Source organism: Gymnoscopelus microlampas, assembly GCF_963454915.1.
Source record: "Gymnoscopelus microlampas genome assembly, chromosome: 12".
NCBI classification, from domain to species: Eukaryota; Metazoa; Chordata; class Actinopteri; order Myctophiformes; family Myctophidae; genus Gymnoscopelus; species Gymnoscopelus microlampas.
Window position 1 is genome coordinate 23430528 of NC_139949.1, and position 19854 is coordinate 23450381.

The following is a 19854-nucleotide window of genomic DNA, read 5'->3' on the forward strand; positions in this document are numbered from 1 at the left end:
GCTCATCAGGGCCAGCCCTATAGCTATACGGCATCTTATGAATCCTAAAGTTGCATGTACTGTATGCTGCTTAGTAAATCCAGTTGGACCCGCCGAAAGGAAAGGAATATTAAAATCCCTGTATAGTTGGTAGTACGAGAAAGAGCAAAAATAGGGACGCCAGGGTTTATGTGGTCAGTGTGGTTAAAGACTTTTTATTTGTGACTCAGTAATTGAGATGAATCCCTAATTTACTGTACATTTGAAGGGATATATATTTGAACAATGTCTCCCTTCAGTTTTTATCTTAATCCATTAAAACCGGGAACGCGTCATTTTAAGATTTCTTTGGCTATTCAAAAATAGCAGATATACAAGCTCATAGCGCGGCACTATGAGCTTGTAGATCTGCAATTTTTTTATTGTGGAAAATCTTTGAATATATATATATGTTTTAAAGCGAACATTTTTTACTCCGTTCTGTGCTGTAGGGGTCCCTGGAACAACATATTTGGCCAAATACATATCATTTTGGGGGTCCTTGACATGGAAAAGTTGGAGCACCACTGATAAAAATTTAGAAAAAAAAATTTGATATATATTTGACCGCGGACCCCCATCTCAAAATATTTTTTTCAGGGACCCCCAGAAGCAAAGATTTGAGTTACAAATGTTCGCTTTGAAAATATATTCAACGATTTTCAAAAATGTTCAAGATTTTTCAACAAAAAAAAAAGAGCTACAAGCTCATAGCGCGGCACTTGGTGCCACACTATGAGCTTGTATATCTGCTATTTTTTTATAGCCAAATAAATCTTAAAATGACACAGATGCGTTCCCGGATTGAATGGGTTAAAGCTGAATTGTGCAGCATTTTTACTAATTCACTTGACATGATTACATAGCTCAAAATAGCCTTGATGGTACAGTAGTAGCTAAGTTTGTCTCACTTTGGCTGCAGTAGACTGGTGGGTGTGAGTGAAGGTTTTTGCTAGAGAAGGATGGGGGGCCATGGAAAGGTGAGACAAAGATATGGCTCGCAACTCACTTTTGTGGTCCAGGTTTTTATTCAAACAAGACAGCTGCTGATACGTCGTTTCGACCCTTTCGGTCTTTTTCAAGTATAAACAAGAAAGCAGGAAATGACCTCTTTTTATACAGAAATGAATGATTTTGGTTACCAGCCCCACCTGGTGATCAGGGGTGGTACCAAGACTTAATAAACATTTTATCAAAAGACAACACTTCATGTTTTACATTTTACAAAATATTTTTAGAACATTTTCTGATTTTTTACATGATATTTTACAACAGTTTTTTTTGGAAAAAATGACTTTAGTAAGAATATAAGTTTTAAAAAACACACTAGACTATTCATTACAGGTAATAAGGTCTATGCTTACTATCTGCTGACACATATTTTTCAAAAAATACATTTCAGAACATGCTCAAGAAATACTCCTTAAAAACTATATATCTTTTGACCCGGTCCAGATCATAGCCATTGTATACCACAAGTTACATGCAAAAACAACACAAGGAAAAGAAAAGTTAAAGTTCTCTAACCTACATATACACAACTCCCTTCCTTGACTTGTTTATAAATACGGCCTAATATCAAAGTCCTCATTGAGTCCTGCTGGTGCCATAGTTTTAAGATAATGGATCCACCATACTTCCCTCCTCAGTAGGAGATTGTCTATATCTCCCCCTCGTCTCGGAAGATGCACTTTCTCTATTCCTAGGTATCTTAAAGATGAGACATTGTGGTGTGCCTTTTTAAAATGTAAAGCTACTGGGCTTTTTTCATCCCCATTGGACCATGGAAAGGTGCCACAACGAAGGGGGAACTGGATTGTTTTGAAACAGAGCAGCTTGTTATCATCATTCCCTTTGTTCATCATGAATGTCATTATCAAGACAGTATTGCATTTGTTAACTTTCTATGAAGCCCTTGGGCCCTATCTTACAAGGATCAGTGTATTATAATTATCATACTGTAGTAGTAATACATGATAATAATATAATTGTTATAATGTGTTTATAAGTAACTATAAGTGGTCATTATTATCAGTCAAGGTTAATATCATAAAGCATAGTACTTGTTAGTGCTTATAACTGTAATTTTACAGTATTATTAAGGAGGTTATATTGCATCATAAGTAGGTTTATAATGCATTATAGATATGGGCTTCATAGAAAGTAACAAGCATTTTTCTCACACTTCATCCTCAGAGGCCCTTCTCTTCTCTTCTCTTCTCTTCTCTTCTCTTCTCTTCTCTTCTCTTCCCTTCTCTTCTCTTCCCTTCCCTTCCCTTCCCTTCCCTTCCCTTCTCTTCTCTTCTCTTCTCTTCTCTTCTCTTCTCTTCTCTTCTCTTCTCTTCTCTTCTCTTCTCTTCTCTTCTCTTCTCTTCTCTTCTCCTTCTCTTCTCTTCCCTTCCCTTCCCTTCCCTTCTCTTCTCTTCTCTTCTCTTCTCTTCTCTTCTCTTCTCTTCTCTTCTCTTCTCTTCTCTTCTCTTCTCTTCTCTTCTTCTTTCTCTTCCCTTCCCTTCCCTTCCCTTCCCTTCCCTTCCTTCTCTTCTCTTCTCTTCTCTTCTCTTCTCTTCTTACTCTGTGTTTCTGTGATTCTGTGATTCTCTCTCTCTCTCCCTCCCTCCATCCTTCTATCTGTCCCCACAGCACTAGTCACTCATGGTTAAAGTATACGTCAGTTGTCTAAATCGTGCTCCATTAAGCTCACGTGGTCCTCATTTCCATGACTGCAGTTCCACCACTTTACACAACAAAAGTATAATGCTAGCAGGGGGGGCACTAAGCTTGCAGATCTGATGGTCGCTTATTTATGGTTATGGGTTAGAGCAGTGGTTCTCAAATATTTTCATGTCAAGGACCCCCAAATTGATATGCATTTAACCGCAGACCCCCATTCGAAAAGATTGCGTGGCAGGGACCAAAGTGTGTCGCAAATAGACGATCTACAAGCTCATGCGAGCTTGTAGATCGGCTATATTCAAATTTCCAATAAATAAAACAGAAAAGAACAGAAGTCTTTAAACCAAAAATGTTGTTCCTACAGTACTTTTGCTGGGAACCTCTAGACCCCCTCTAGACCCCCAGGGCTCCCTGGAACCCACTTTGACAACCAGTGGGTTAGAGCTCTACAGTATGTGACCTACAAGCTCACAACGCACGCTGTGAGCTTGTAGATCTGCTATTTTCGGTGCACGACTCTGGTGCACAACTAAGTACAGATCAGGCTTTACTCTGACACTATAGATAAATGATTTCTTAGCACTCCCATGGTTGCCTGTGCTGTCTGGCTTAGACCAGCAGTGACGTGTAAAACCTGTGGTACCCAACCAACAGAGCCCCTTAAAAATAATTCAGGTGGTTGACCTTCTCTCTGTTACACTGCATATTTTCCTGTTATTTTTCCCAACGATACTCACTCTGGATTTAGTGTGACCTCTGCAAACATCACAGACACAGAAATGACATTTCCCGCTGTGGGATATCCTCTGCATCTTATGATTTCACATCAAGTAAAGTCACAGAGGGGTCGTGATGCCACATGTTTTACGGACGGGTTTTGGAAATAAACCATTGGACCATGTGAGAACATCAATCTATTGCAACAGAAGGGCTCAAAATGAAACGCTTTCTCCGTTCATCCAGAGCTGTCACAAAGTATAAAAAATGTTTTTGAAGCCTTACATGCTAGATGCCTTTAAGGTGTTAAATAGATACGAGTTTCCACTGTATGCCGTTGCTTCATACATGCATCACATTACAGTTTATCGAGTGGTCACATTGCTCTAAAAGGTTTTTCTTCACTGCTGTAAAACAGTTATGTAAGCATAGCTGATTGTACCTTGGGCTATTGTACTTGTTTTATATTGTAGGTCACTGGGGTTCTTTCAGGCGCAATGTCAAATGAACTTTGATTGGTCCGAGATATGGCCTTTATCTCTGAGATTCCCATTATACTGTATGTACTAGCGTAACAGTCTAAAGTCATAGGTCAGCTGTTGCCTATATATTGTCCACATTTTGGACCACATTAATCCCTGTGTTGACTGACTAGTAATTGTACATCCTCCTGATACATGAATTCTGTAGCCTGAATTTAAAGGAATAACGGATTAGATGCCTTGTCTACACCGTCAACATGAAAGACCACATCTGTGTTTGTGTAATGGCCAAACTGGCCTTAAGCAGGCAGTATTGCTTCTAGCCTCCTTCGTGTTGTACTCTCTTGAGATGGAGATTGTTTGTTTGTTCGTGTTCGTGTGTGTGTGTGTGTGTGTGTGTGTGTGTGTGTGTGTGTGTGTGTGTGTGTGTGTGTGTGTGTGTGTGTGTGTGTGTGTGTGTGTGTGTGTGTGTGTGTGTGTGTGTGTGCGCGTGTGCGTGTGTGTGTGTGTGTTTGAGAGAGAGCATGCGTGCGAGCGTGCGTGCATGCATGTGTTTTTCTCTTCAGTGCTCCCTAGTTATTTATTCAACACTAGTTATTTATTCAACACTGTTATGAAATCACTGCTGCCAAAAAAATATTCAGTGATGCATTTCAAGCTTGTAGATTGGGTATTTTGCGCTATTTTTGCAAACCTCAGAATAAGATTCTCGTTTAAGATTCTTGCCCAAAATAGGGACATCGGGTTGAAAGTGGTTAATTGCAAGTACTTTGGAAGAACACTCATGTTAACTCTCATATGTCGGACAGGAACAATAGTGCTCCTCCTGTATCCACTGAAGTTTGCTGAATAATCCTCTCGGCTGACTCTTACTAATTACAGAGTACACTGAGACACAGCCTCAGTGAAACTCGCCTACCTAAGCTGTAATATCCCTCCAAAAATAGCAGGCACATAAAGAAAATGGAGCATACACGCACATAAACTTGAGCACGTGTGCACTGCACACACCTGCTCCGAGACTCCCCCACTCCATCTCTATCCCCAAACTGGGTCTGCTCGCTTTGCTTTCCTCCATTCATATGGAGGCTGAAAATGAATGGAGGGAGGCGAATGAAGCATCGCCTCAAAGTGCGCCATTATTTTTACATACCATGTTTGGGCAATTACTGTTTTATGCTGTGTTTGATGTTGATATCTGGTACACACACACACACACACACACACACACACACACACACACACACACACACACACACACACACACACACACACCCTTTGACCTGTCCAGCGTGTGTGACCCTGCCAGGTGCTTGTGCATCCGCTGACAGGCAGTGGTGGAAGAAGTACTCAGTTATTTTACTTAAGTAAAAGTAGCAATACCACAATATAAAAAGACTCTGTTACAAGTAAAAGGCCTGTGTTCAGAATGTTACTTGAGTAAAAGTACAAAAGTATTGGCAAGTACCAAAAGTAAAAGTACTAAGATGTTTGAAAATAGCAGATCTACAAGCTCACAACGCGTCGCTTTGCGACGCGTTGTGAGCTTGTAGATCGGCTATTTTCAAATAGCCTATGTATAAAATAGGGCTGAAGGGGTTAATGTACGTTTTATAATTTGTATCTGCAAAGTAACTAGTGAGTAAAGTTTTGAAATAATTGCAGTGGAGTAAAAGTACAATATTTGCCTCTGAGATGTAGTGGAGTAGAATAGGGCTGCACAATTAATCGAAAAAAGATCGTGATCTCGATTCAGACACCTATGCAATCTCGATTTTAAATTATGGCGATTTTTTTTTCAATGTAAAAAAAAAAAAAAAAAAAAAAAAAAATTTTTTTTTTTTTTTTCTACATTGATTTTTTTTTTTTTATATATTTACAAGAGAATCGTGTGAGAATCGTGATCTCAATTCTTATGGAGGAAAATCGTGATTCTCATTTGAGCAAGAATCGTGCAGCCCTAGAGTAGAAGTAAAAGTATAGACAATTGGAAATACTCCAGTAAAGTAAAAGTACCTCAAAATTGTACTTAAGTACAGTACTTGAGTAAATATACTTAATTACTTTCCACCACTGCTGACAGGCATTATCACCTGGTTTTCATTGTTGCGCAAGGTTGTCCAACCGAGGCATTGCTCTTCCCTGCATAAGAATTTAATACATCAGCACTGGCTCCTTTTAGCCAGTATAATATCGGAATTGTATGATTTAAAAAAAGTCTAGTGGTCCAGGTTCAGATTAGGAACGCAGTGTACCTCAATGATTAGCAGTAACCTGTGCTCATATTCAGTACTATTCTGTCCTGTGTGGGAACACAGGGTGATTAACTTCTACATGCTCTAGTACAGCGGTAGTACATTAAGCTGCTTTTCGACTGGTAGCCTGGTAAGAGGGCGGAAAAATAATAATTATGCAAATTACTTTCCGACAAGAATGTCAGAAAGTAATTACATTTTTAGCTTCAGTAATCTGGATTTTATTTTTTATTTTCTTCCAAAACAAATGATAGAATAAATGTAGATGAATATGTTTGTTAAAGTCAGAACCCTCTCAGTTGCCAAGCAAGTATTCACATAGAAAGCCTGTATTGTGTTGTTGCTCCAGTGCCCATACTAGACATAACAGCAATGTAAAAGTATAAAGATTGAGCACATGAAGATACAGCACATTCACATTCAATTAGACAGAGTCTTTGTCCAAATTAGTGAAATCCAGTGAAATGCTCCCTGATGTTCACTGCAGTAAAGTTATTCTTAAAGAAAAGAAAGAGCTTCTCAGTCAGATCAGTTGAATTCACATTTAGTGTAAAGTCTGGACCTGTAGTGTTTCTTTAGAAATGGTTTATGTGAAATAAACTAAACTGATCACGCAGACATTATCTTGACACTTCCCTACATCCACTGGCATTATAGGAGTTCACGCATGAGACCACATCGCAGGCAAAATTGTAGAATGTATTCCTATTTTTAGCTGCTCCAGTAGCTTATATATCATTAGCCCAGAGCTGTGCTGAGCTGCCGCTGTTTACAATGCTGCCTCAAGGCCTTATCAAAAATAACTGTAATCACTGGGGCGTTGCAATTGAGTTGCATCTCACTCATGCAGATATACACACTCTTTGCTCGGGGTTCTCATCAGCTCTGTGTGTAACTCTTTGAGAACTGTGACTGTCATCATATCTCTCATATTAGCCAGTCACTTATTTTCAGTGTGAAGAAATTAAATATCACATACGGAGGCCACAAAGACATGCTTTTTTCTTAGGGTGATTGTAGCGAACTCTTCAGTTTGATCGTATGTTGTGTCAATACCACGTCATAGTCTCACTTGTTAACAATTATTTGCTTCATGTTATGTGATAACCTAGAGACCTTAAAGTCAAAGTTTTCATCATTTAAAATATCCTTTAATTTACCCATAGAGAAATTAAGGTCGTTATTTGGGCTAAAGAATTGTGCTTTTGTGCACAGTACCATCGTTGCTTTTACAATTGTGTGTGTGCGACTGTGCGTGTGTGCGTGCGTATGTGTACAGTATGTGTGTGTACGTGCGTCCACATGTTCAAGTTTGAAATCCCCTTAACTGTATCTGTCATCTACGTTGTACTGACTTCTGCCGTTGTGTGACACAAACACACGCACGCACATGCACATGCACACGCACACGCACACACGTCCTTTGTGTTGTTGAGCTTCTTTCCTCTCTACTTGAATGCTTTTTGCCTGTTGTTTGGATGCCTATATGATCTTCTAGTATGTGAAATATCTTCCAAATTGACATACAGGCCTACAGATGAATAATTCTTACTGTATAGTATTGTTCAGGGAATAATAGAAGATGTGACTGACATCCAGCAATAACATTAGTCTGTACAGCACCAAGTGTCAAGTCGTTCTTATTATTATTACTTGTCTTGTTTTGCTCTTGGTGTCCCTCCGGTGGTCACATATGGTGTTACTCCTCTCTCCAGAACAGGCCACCGGCAGTGCAGGGGTCCCCACACAACGGCCAGCCCCCGCCCTGCATGAACCCCGCCTTGATGAACGCTCCCTGGGTGAGAGAGGGTGGAGAGAGGTCTCTACGTTCATAGAGCATCCTGGTTATCATAATCATAATAATCATCGCAATATTTGTCATAGAGTTGCTTGTTTTTTTGTTTCTCACATGCCTTCTCAGACCATACTTACCTACCATCACTCTGTCTGACATGATATATGTATTTCTTCCCCTTCACTGATGTTGGTTAATTCATCATTTTTACTACTCTGTAAAGTGTTGAGTGTTAATTTAACTCTTGGGTACATTTTTGCACTCAGACTTACATACACTCTTTTGCAGTGTACTCCTGTTAACAATGCTGATGCAATTTAATCTATTAATTTGAAATATCTCCTGTCCACTTCTCTGCTGGTTTTCATTGGGGCTGAGGGGATGACACACAGGTGATGTCATCCCTATTACATCACCCCAGCACTCTTCAGGATCTTAGCTCATGTCCAATATTGTGTTAAAACTGTCTGAATACCTCTTTTTAAGCACATCATGTGTTGATGGCATTATTCATGCTAACACAGGCCTTATGCACACCTTGTGTCATTTTATGTTGCTATAGCAATGGGTACTTATTGATCACAATATAAGCTGTAAGATGGTGGTGGATACTACTGCAATTCAGTCACTTACAACTTTGTGGGTCTACTTCAATATTAATATTAGTTTTAAGTGAAATTCTAAAGAAGTAGAATAATTTAATCTTAACAAAGTATGATATGAAAAATGAAGACAATACATTAAAATGTACGTATTCAATATTGCTAACTCAATTGTAATTTTTGCCATTTCTGATTGACTGATGATTACTTTAGATAATGTGTAAATGTTCTATACATTTAAAAAAAAAACAGTAAAGCCTGTTTTATGCTTGCTTGCGCATCGTATCTCACTCCGAAAAGCAGCGCCATGTGTTTTGTGAGCTTGTTGATCGTCTGTTTTCGTTGCGAGACACCGGCGCGCAACCAAGTATAAATCGGGCGTAAGTGTTTGTTGGTCTGTGTTGCGTATTTCCTCTGAAGTCTTCTCTCTTTCTCCACCTTTCCTCCGTCTCCCTCGCTCCTTCCCCGCCCCTCTCCAGCAGTACCACTACCAGGAGGAGGACTCCCCGCAGCTCGACCAGGGATTCCCGCGGCTCACCAACGAGCCGTGCCGTGCCCCCGAACTGGTGCACGTGTCCGAGAAGAACCTGTCGGAGATCGAGAATGTGCACGGCTACGTGTCTCACTCCCACATCTCCCCTCTCAAGGTGAGCTTCAGAGGCCCCGTGACATGTTGAGGTTCTCTCACGAACCTCGTACCAACACACTCACCATGAATGACTGCTAACATGTTCTGTCGGTCTCCACCCCGCCCCCAGCTCTCTGACCCCTTCTCTTTTGCCACTTTAGCTTACATCGGTCCGCCAATATCACATGAAATGGTTTATTAGTAGGTCCCCATGCCTTTTTGGCTATACTGACTTTTTATAGTCATGTGAGCTTTTTTTTCTCTTTTCTTCTTATATCAAGTTAGTGAAAATGACAGATAGCAGTGTACAAAGCAACCCATAATGCATTCATAATTTTGAGGCTAACCATTAAGAAAAGCAATGAATATACATAATTTAGTATGTACTCAACATTTTATTGAGACTCATAAAGAATGACCACATTCCAGTAAGATGGGATTAAACTCTTATTCAGTATCAATTACAAAAACAGCAGTGCCCTAACATATTTCTACATCCAAGCTAATTCTGGAGCAGCGATGGAGAACAGATGCAACTCCTATTGTTCTCACTCTCTCAGACAAAGTTTCTTCTCTTTTTGCTTCCTTTTTACACCCGTGTTGCACTGATCTGGAAAAGTTGTTCATAATCCCCTCCTTCATTGTCTTGACCCATTATGTGCCAGTGTGTTTCCTGTCTTGATGTCCAGTAGGCCTGTCTGTTTCCACTATACAGCTTGAATCCATGCACAGTATACTGTTGCACCATGGTGTGTCAGCCACAATCATACAAATAAAATCATTTAATGAAGGATAATGTTAGATTCACAACAAAACAATATAGTATAGGTCATAGGTCATTCCATTCACCCATTTTCATGCATTGAACAGTCAGGTCATACAGGCAAATAAATAACTCTTAGTATCCCTGCATTGCGGTGCATTATTGCACTGGTTCTCAAAGTGGGGTCCTTGGGGGTCCCCAGCTAAATGAGTTAATATGGCATTAATAATTGTAACCACCTGGTCATACTTGGCCATATGTCATACTTTGGCTATTCAAAAATAGCAGATCTGTTGTTATTTTATTTTTTATTTTTAAAAGTCTTGTTTGGACATTTTTGGATTTAGTTTTTGCACACATCTTCTCTTCTGGGGGTCCCTGGCACAAAATATTTTCAGATGGGGCCAAATACTTAAAATACAATTTGTGGGTCCTTGACATGAAAAACTTTAAGAACCACTGCATTATTGCACTTCACGTGTAGAAGGTCGTCAGAGATCATAATGACTGTGCTGGTGAAATAATCAGTTAGAGCCTCTAGGGGGCAGTGTTGGAGATAAAAATGGCAAAGTTTACACCTATTGGCAAATCACTATTTTATGAAGGGCTTTTTTCTTGTGTAGCATACACAGTTTATTTTTCTAGCTAAACATTTAGTGTTTGAGGTTAAATTAGTGGATCACCTAGTTTTGAATAGTGAAATATTGAAGCTGTCTTAATAACACATTACAAATATCCTGCAGTAACAATCCAACCTTTGGTGCACATCTCAATAGCATTGTAGTTTTCTCTCTTGATCAAATTTGTTTTAATCCTTTATTTGAATTGTTGGTTAATCTTAACAATTCTGAGATATTACAAAGGAAATAGGGATTGTAGCATGCACTGTCCAGTGCTAATGTAGAATCATAGCTCTGAAATTACAGTCCAGTCAAAATGATCATACATACTGTATAAGGATTTAATGAATGAGTGACAATCAATTACTGTGACAAGCTACGAAAATGAACTTGTCATACAATGTGTGGTCTAGATGCTCAGAGCATATCATGTGAGGGCTGCGCCTTTGGTGAGAGAGAGATGAGGAGAGGAGTCAGAATTTACACTGATATCAGTATCAGTAACATCCTATTGATGTCCATCACATCTCTAAAAAGCAAGTGTCTACTGACTCATGAAGACATTTTGGAGCTTTCATTTTGTGTCATGATTTGTCCTTGTTTTCATTATTTTTTGCTGTTCCACATTCCCTGTCACAATGTCCTTTGAAAGAATATTTGATGGCATTATGCTGTATTAGGACAGGATAGTGAAGAGTGACAGGAAAGCGATAGCAGGAAGGACAGTCGGCACAAAGTTCCCGACCCAGTAATCAAAGCCTGGATGTTATGCTTATGTGGTCGATGTATTGACTGGCTGAGCCACAAGGGTGGCTCAGACTATTATTCCCTCAAGGCATCTTAATCTTCTGAGACATTTTTATTTATTTATTTTTTTAATATATTCTCGGGGCTTTTTCTGCCTTTATTGATAGTCCACAGTGAGAGACATTGATAGTCCAAGAGAGACAGGAAACAGGGCAAGAGAGTCGAGGAGTGACATGCAGCAAAGGTCCGCCAAGCTCTGGAATCGAACCCAGGACTTGCTGTCAGGCACCAGAGCACACGCGGTACTCGCCCCAAACACTCGGCCATCGGCCCAGACATATTTTTTTTACCCCCACCACTAAAGCCCTGCAAAATCCCACTGTAAAGCCCCTGCTAATTCATATTCCAATATTTTTTTTAAATCCTTCAACAGATATAAAGATTTGTTTTTATACTTGTCTTGTACACTGTTACACTTTGGAACAAAGTAGTTCCAAATACAGGTCCCATTATAACGTGAAATTAGCAAGTAGAGAAAGATGTGCTGTGTCTGTACCTCGCCACGCTCGCCACTTATCAATAGAATAGTGTTGCTGTTGGCTTACTGACTGAATGTTAGCACTGAAAGCATCCAAGACAGTTGAAGGTAGAGCTGGGCAGTGTGACACTGGACATTTCAACAATGCACCACCTACAGTTTGTTTTGTATGTCTTATTTGTTAAAACCAACTTCAATATGTCAGATGTTAAAGGGGAAGCAAGAGAGAGCGTTGGATATTTGAGAGGACATGGTTTATGATAATAATAATAATAATTGTTATTATAATTATTGTTCTCTAATCCCATCCTGGAGAATTCAATCGTTAGTAGAATTTGGTAGAACGTAGCATTTTAGTCATAACATTAGCCTACACCTGTTTCTTTCAATATTATATAGTAAGCTCTTGCTGTTTGTGGCCGGAAATTATTAAAATTTCTGAACAGAACAGTTTGTTTCTGCATTACTTTTCCCACACTAAACCTTTGTTAAGTAGAGGCTTTGAGGCTCAGTGCCATTATTATGCAGGGAGCCACAATGGACTGCTGTTTCTCCTTGTCATCCCACCTCAATGTATGACTGGGTAACCATCAACTGTTTTTTCCCTATGTATTAGGTTTTCCATTTCTCTCTCTCTCTCTCTCTCTCTCTCTCTCTCTCTCTCTCTCTCTCTCTCTCTCTCTCTCTCTCTCTCTCTCTCTCTCTCTCTCTCTCTCTCGCATCCTTTCTCCTCTCTTCCTAAATATACTAGCTGGTGATGTTGTCTTTTATTTCTTACTTGCAGCCTGCACTGGTTACCCGTTTTGATCTTGCATATCCGGGTCTGACCACAGCAAACTACATGGCAAGTTTTGTTGTGTTTTTTTGTTTTTGTTTTTAGGGGGGCATATTACCTCCTCATTTCTTTTTTCTTTTAGTTCTTTTTCCTTTTTTGTTTCAAACCTTCCTTTTGTTTTTGGTGACCCTTGCACCCAAAACATTACTGTTTCCATGGTGATGCATGGACTTTGTTTTGATGTTGCATACTCTACTTGTGCGGTGTATTGCCTGATGAAACAATCATTCTTGAATGACATTGTTTGAGGTTCACGACTATTTGTATGACACACGCTCCCATGTCTCTCTGTGATTCATCTGCTTGCCAAGAAATACAAATATGCTTGCTGTGGTGTTTTTTCCGCTACTGTGATATGGTGCCTTTCTTATAAATCATGTGCGACTACGTTGAAAATGCCAATGGCCCTAGGTCATGTGCTTTGGAACGTTGGCCTACAAGTATCCCAGTGTACTGTAGTTTTACATTCATCCTAGCAAGAATCCTGTTTTATGTTTGCTGGTGTTACTGCTTTACTATAGTAATTACTCTGTCTCTCTGTCTTCCCGTCCGTCCGTCCGTCCGTCCAACCGCCCGCCTGTCCGTCTGTCCGTTCGTCCGCAAATTTGATGATTGCTATGTTTCTTGTGGCCACTAGGGCAGAGCCCTTTCTCGCCTGTTAGATTTTTTGTCATCAATATACTGTCAGTGGTTCTCAACGTGGGGTACAACGTGCTTGTCATCTTCATTTCCCAAGGAGGTTGACAGCGTGCGTAGAGCGTGTCAGTACAGTCCTGTGTCATGTGGTGGTGTGATCCACACTACTCTTTTCTGCACAATCTTTCAGCACTCACCCAAACAATGTTGGACCACAATGTTGCACCATTCTCACACCTTTATGTGTGATTGAATAACTATTGACTGTCTCTGAATGTGATATCCTGCTGGGGTAGCTATGGTGCAGTAGCCGACCTGAGTCGGTCCTTAATGTAATTTCCTGGTGGGGATGTCTCCCCATGGCACAGTAAACAACATAAGACAGTCCCTAACCACTTAAACCCACTAGACATAGTGAACTTAGTTGGCTCTGTACTTGGACCGCTTTTTCCCCTCTACTGTACGTCTCAAATCTCTTCGTTAGAAATAGCCGATCTACAAGCTCACAATGCGTTGGAAAGCGATGATCGGCTATGTTCCCCCTAGAATAGGGTTCTGGAGTTTCAAGTGGTTAATGCAAGTGTGGATAAGGGAGAAGGAGGGACAGAGGAGTGTTGGCAGAGAGGGAAGGCAGTTCTCTTCTATTATATAAAAGACGTAAACTGGCCCAGGACTAAAAAATTGTGCTTAGCCAATTTGGTTCACTCAGCCTTGGGACTTGAATGAGAAATTGCTTTAATACAGCAACTGTAATTGTAAAGGCATGGTGGGAGGTAAGAATGATGGTTCCTCTATGACCTGAGAGAGTCGAGCCCCTCCCTCGCTGGCCAAAACAAGCAACACCGTTTGGAGGGCCTGACTCAGAGGAGATGTTATCGATTTGAACCGCGTTGCTTATTGATCCCCAGACTGTTTCCTTGGTAATATAGGATCGTAAAAATGCATGATTATTATAATTTTTTTCTTTCGGAGCAGCAATTACCTCTCTGTCAATCTTTTTGAGGAATGAACAGCGGTTTAATTACACTAGTTGCCAGCTGTCGTTGGTTGAGGAGCGCTGGTCGGATCGACGTGGAATATTGGCTTTTCGGGGTGCCTGTTATCCCAGGGGTAAAGATCATTCTCCTGAACTACTCCTTGTTGTGATGATTCCTCTTCTGACTCGTTATCCACACAATGGGATGCCTTGATTGCCCCGTGGAAGCCTTGTGATTGGCTTTTGTGAATGCATTGAGTGTTCACAGGAACTCAGATAAAGGCACTGCTGGCAATCGTTCCTCATCAGAGCAGCAGGGAGGCTGAGAGTCCTTTTATGACGAGAGTCATACAGTAGCTTGCGTCAGTGCGGTTGATTATTGCACTGTGTGAAAGCACACTGTTGATAGTCAGTACAGTAAAGTCTTTTCAGCTTTAAGTGATCTGTTATCTCACTTTTCACTTCAAGTAATTTAAGATAATAGTATACTTCTTATAAGGGCTTTCATTTTTGATTCTCAATTTTCTATGTTTGCAAAATGTGAAGTTTCTGATGTGTAGTAGTCACTTTGATGAGGCAAGCCATGCTGCCCATGCATACAGTTGACATTTCAAGAAAATATTATTGTTGGTCCTAGTATAACATGAAGCTGTGAAAAGTGCCACTAAAACACTTAAGCTTTTACAAAAACACATATACTTACTATACCTCAAAATGTGCTGGATACATTTTATGTAGTGTACTAAACCAGTGGTTCACAACCCTTTCCATGCCAAGGACCCCCAAACACCATATCCTTTGGCTGCAGCTCCCCTATTGCATAATGGCTTAAAGACATGGTGAAATGTAAAATATGTTTTTCACACTTTTAGAGCATACCTGCGGTCACAATGAAGACATTATGTATCAATAGATGCCTATGTATCAATCCCCTGCAAACATACATAGATAGACCTTCATGAATATAAATTAATCTTGATTTCATTCACTCCCAAAGCTCACGTTCCCCCACTCGCACCTGATTTAATTTGGGAGACACAATTGGGCTGCTACTTTCTTTATCCAACTCAAGTTGACGGCCAGACGGTGCATTACTTGTTTTAAACTCAAACAGTACTACTACCTACATTAAAATATGTATCTGAAAACATTGGAGGTGAGAAATAAGCAATGCAATGCATAAAAGTGACGCTAGCATTGATGCCCCCCCCCCCTCTCACTCACTCTCTCTCTCTCTCTCTCTCTCTCTCGAAAAACGAAAAACACACCCCTGTCTCTGAGCTAAACTTGGCAAAAACGTTATCAAAAAAGACATTTCACCACTACTTTAAAAGAAAGAAATAATTAAAATACCTAATCTGAGATGTTATGAGCTTGTACATCAGTTGTTTTCGCACAGTGCCGTTAAAACAAAGTATAATTTATAGTGACTTAAGCCTACGTGGCGTCGAACATCTTCTCAGGCTATGGGATCTAAACAACTATAGGCACTTGCACTGCATAACGATGGAAATGTGCCCCTCCTATACATTGTAATTCAATTACGTACCAAAAATCTCATTGTGATACATCACAATGTAGAATATCTGTGCTATATTATTTTAAGTATTGTGGATACTTAAAACAGTAGTTTATTAGGGGATGATTTGGAGTCCGAAGAGGTGGGTTATCAGACTTTGGTGGAATATGGGGACTATGTTGTCCTGGCTGACAGGGAGGTCATTTCACAGCCAGGGGGACAAAGAGACTATACAGTAGGTCATCTGGAGTGTTATCCTGATTGCTTGCTGATTGTAGTGTGGGGGTGGTTGTAACAGCGTATTCACACTGGATACGGATGCGCTGGGAATTGCTGTGAAGTGAAATTCTCGCCCAAACAGGAGCCGGGCTGTTCACACCAGAAGTGCATTTCTCATGTTGACAGCATCCCAACAAATTTGCTTTATGGGGTTTGGATTAGTGAAACATACTCTGACTGTCGTTCAACTCCCTGTATTTTGCCACAACCTAGAAAAAATGGCAGTAGTCTTAATGGCAGGTAGACTACAGTTTGCTGTTGTTAGAGAGCTCACTTCAATGTCTCAGTTCCTTTCGTTGTGTCACTTAGAACCATAACAATAATTGTTATGGTTGAAACATGTTCATTTGTAAGTACGTTTGGCTAGATCCTATCAGCAAAATATAGATAAATAAAATGAAGATTATTTAGTTTATTCACAGATATGCATTCCTCCCTTGAAAAACTAAACAAACACAGCACTTTAGATACTTAAGTTGGGAAATAAAAACTGTCAGGACTATCCAGATGTCAGACAGATTTTCCTTGTCCTGCTATATGATTGATAGAACTGCTATCAATCGGCCCATCTGTCTAAGACATTTCTTGACAATGCATTATCCTAAGACTTGTTGACTCATGTATTTTGATTGTACAATGGGAAAAAGATGGAAACAGACAATGCACTTTTTTCCCTGACTGCTATTACTTGAGGTCTAAGTAGACCTTTGTAAATCTTGTCAATGACATCTCCAATACATTTTTCACCTAAAATGAGGCCCTGAAAGTTGTGTACACTACAGTATACAATAGATTCATTGGTGAAATAAAATACAGACTGGCTTTTTTTTCATACTTGTTGTATGTTTATTTTGCATTTCTACTTTCTCTTAACACATTTAATAGGATATGCATGCAATAATACAATATAAGCCCTTGGTCAGTAAAGTGTGGTTAAATGCTGATTGATACCACAATCTACTATTATAAAAGTTACTAAAATGGGGCTTTTGTTGCATTAGGGGTTGTGTCCACAGAGAGTGCGTTCTGAGCTGGCAGCGCCAGTCTGCCATTCATTTCTATGGTAAAGACGCACTGGTGCGCTCCTCTTCCCTCCTTTTTTTGGCAGAGCGGCCTGAGCGCTTCAAGCAGACAGTAGTTCAACTTTTGGAAATTCTCCTGGCTGTGACTGACAACCCGGCAATTTACAACCCCAACGTTGAATCGTTCACAACCACGAGAAGCCGCTGTTTACCGTTGTTTCAGCTAAGTTATTTGTGCTAATAACGCAGATGACCGGACATTCGAGCACAGCAATGGTTGACCGGTTCGAACGAACATGATCTGACACCGTTAGGTCACGTGTTTGGTACAGTAGGCTATGCATCCATGATTAATCTCAAGGATTGTAAGGATGTGGCAGAAGTGGCAAACATAATTGCCGTGGGGGTTTTTGGTTCTCGACATCTGTCCGTTTGGCTATGGGCTAATTTGTACTTTGTCACATGACAATATCACCTCGCCATAGCACGTACTGCACAGATAGATACCATATTGGCTGCTGCTGTTCATTGGAGCGATGTGTCAACTCAACCGCCATATGGGCAGGGGCCCATATATAACTCACTGAATTCTCAACTGATTTTCGGCTTGGTTTGTTACAAATGTCAGACATGTAGTTATGTTATGATATAGGATAGCATTTTTGTAATGTTTACTGTATGCACTGTAGTACATCCCTCTCTGTGGGGGCCACACATTCTGTACTGTATTTGCGTATCTGTCTTGATGCCTGCTCTATTTGTAAAACTCTTTTTTCTTAAGGGTCTGTTCTGTGAAAGGGCAAGCAAGGAACGAGATACAGTAGAGGGAACATGGAAAGAGTTGCATCAAGGATGACTAACCTCTTCTACTGATGGTCTGTTCACAATAGGTTGTCATCACAGCTAGATTGAACAAAATGACCTGCTGAAAATAAGCCCACGGAAACTATCTAGCCATCCATGTGAGAGATTTGGTGCTGTCTCTACACTTAGACACAATATAGGATCCTTGGAAATTGATTTGCTATTAGTGGCTCTCAGTGAGAGGTCAATGTTGAGTGTTTTAGACATTCTCACTAGTTTTTTTCTCTCCTCCTGATGGAAAATCCATTTATGAAAGATTGAAAAAAAAGACATCCAGTATATTGAACTGTTTTAATATTGTCACAAAGGACATTTTCACTAAAGATCAGCCATGATGTACTTCTCTGCTTTTAAACAGGAAACAGTGACGAAAACAGTGACGACTGAATCTCAAACGCCAACTGTGTTGCATAGCCTTGCGTAACCAAACCCTCACTATGAACATCACGGACAACTGAATGAATTCTGTTATTCGACATTTAATACTAAAACAATGGCAATGTTGCGGCCAACAACACCATTAGTTGGATTAACCACATTAACGCCGGTGTCCCTATTTTAGACATCAATTTTCAATTGTGTTATTATGTTTTTAAATGACATATCTAATTGATCAACAAACAAGATCTAACACTGTTAGGTCACGTGTTTGGTACAGTAGGCTATGCATCCATGATTAATCTCAAGGATGTAGCAGAAGTGGCTAACACTGTGGGGGTTTTTGGTTCTCGCCCAAAAAAAACTATTTTGTAATTATGTTTTTAAATGGCAGATCTAATACATCACATCATGTTGCGATGCACTGTGAGCTAGTAGATCAGCTAGTTTCGCGAAGTGGTAAAATCATAAGGTAGCCTAGTTTTGGGATTTCCATGTTGTACTAAAATCAACTGTCACATCCATCTAATGCAGGGGTTCCCAAAATAGGGGTCGCGACCCCACTTGGGGTCGCGGGAGACTGACGTGGGGTTGCGAAATTATTTTGGGTCATTAAAAAAAAAAGTTTTTTTTTTTTTTTTTTTTTTTTACTTTAAATTCAACAGAATGGATGAAATACCATCTAAAATGATCACAAATGGTACATTTTACCATTTTAACACATTACAAATGCACACCGAACGTGCAAGTTTATGTGCATAAATGACCTCCAGGTTTAGGTGGGGTCGCGAGTCAATTTCCGCCTTATTTTGGGGTCGCGGGCTGAAACGTTTGGGAACCCATGCTCTAATGCATGTTACAATAGGCCAGCATTCAGCAAAACTGGGAAACATTTGGCCATTAGATCGGCTATTTTCGGCCAAGCAATTTGGTGTAGAAGGAAAAAAGGAAGGGACCAAGTGTAGCGTAGACACCTGGTCTACTTAATTATATAGGATTTAAATCCTTAAGGGAGGCTGCCTTGTGACAGAAATATGAATTACCATGATACAGAGTGATTTTTCACTTGGTAGTTGTGGATGGCTGGAGGTATTTTACTTGATGATTTGTGATTTCCAGTAGCTTATTGTATTCATGATAGTCATCTGTGGTAAGGGGACAGCTGTAAAGGAATAAAATGGATGCATTCTTTTTGATGGAGCTGCATCCATGAGCAGAATATGCCGACAAGGGCCCAGGGCAAGCGCATTATTTTTCACCAGCCCTGTCCCCATACATTACATAACAATTTGAATCTTTAGTACTATAAGTCATGCATCAGCCCCTTTAATCACATTAACCCTGTTTCCCTATTTTGGGCAAATTTTCAAAAATGTTTAACATTTATTTATTTGTAGTTTATTTGTATTTTTCAAAAATAGCAGATCCACAAGCTGGTTAAGTACCCACCCAGTCAAGAACCTAATATAAATTACACTACATAATGTGGCTTGCAGAAAGTGTGAGT

General features: G+C 40.0%; 1 protein-coding gene across 6 annotated transcripts in view; it reads left to right on the plus strand.

Annotated features, from left to right (window-relative positions):
- The window catches only part of dlg2 (discs, large homolog 2), a 221729-nt gene that overhangs the window by 113258 nt on the left and 88617 nt on the right, over nt 1-19854 (plus strand). For 5 of the 6 annotated variants that reach the window (XR_014602005.1, XM_084074833.1, XM_084074834.1 and 2 more), the window contains 2 exons: nt 7861-7944; nt 9022-9189. Coding sequence is in view for 5 of the 6 variants with exons in the window: in XM_084074833.1 (XP_083930959.1) it covers nt 7861-7944; nt 9022-9189 (252 nt within the window). In the remaining variant the exon portion in view is untranslated. The remainder of the gene's footprint in view (nt 1-7860; nt 7945-9021; nt 9190-19854) is intronic. The other variant, XM_084074837.1, reaches the window with a different exon arrangement.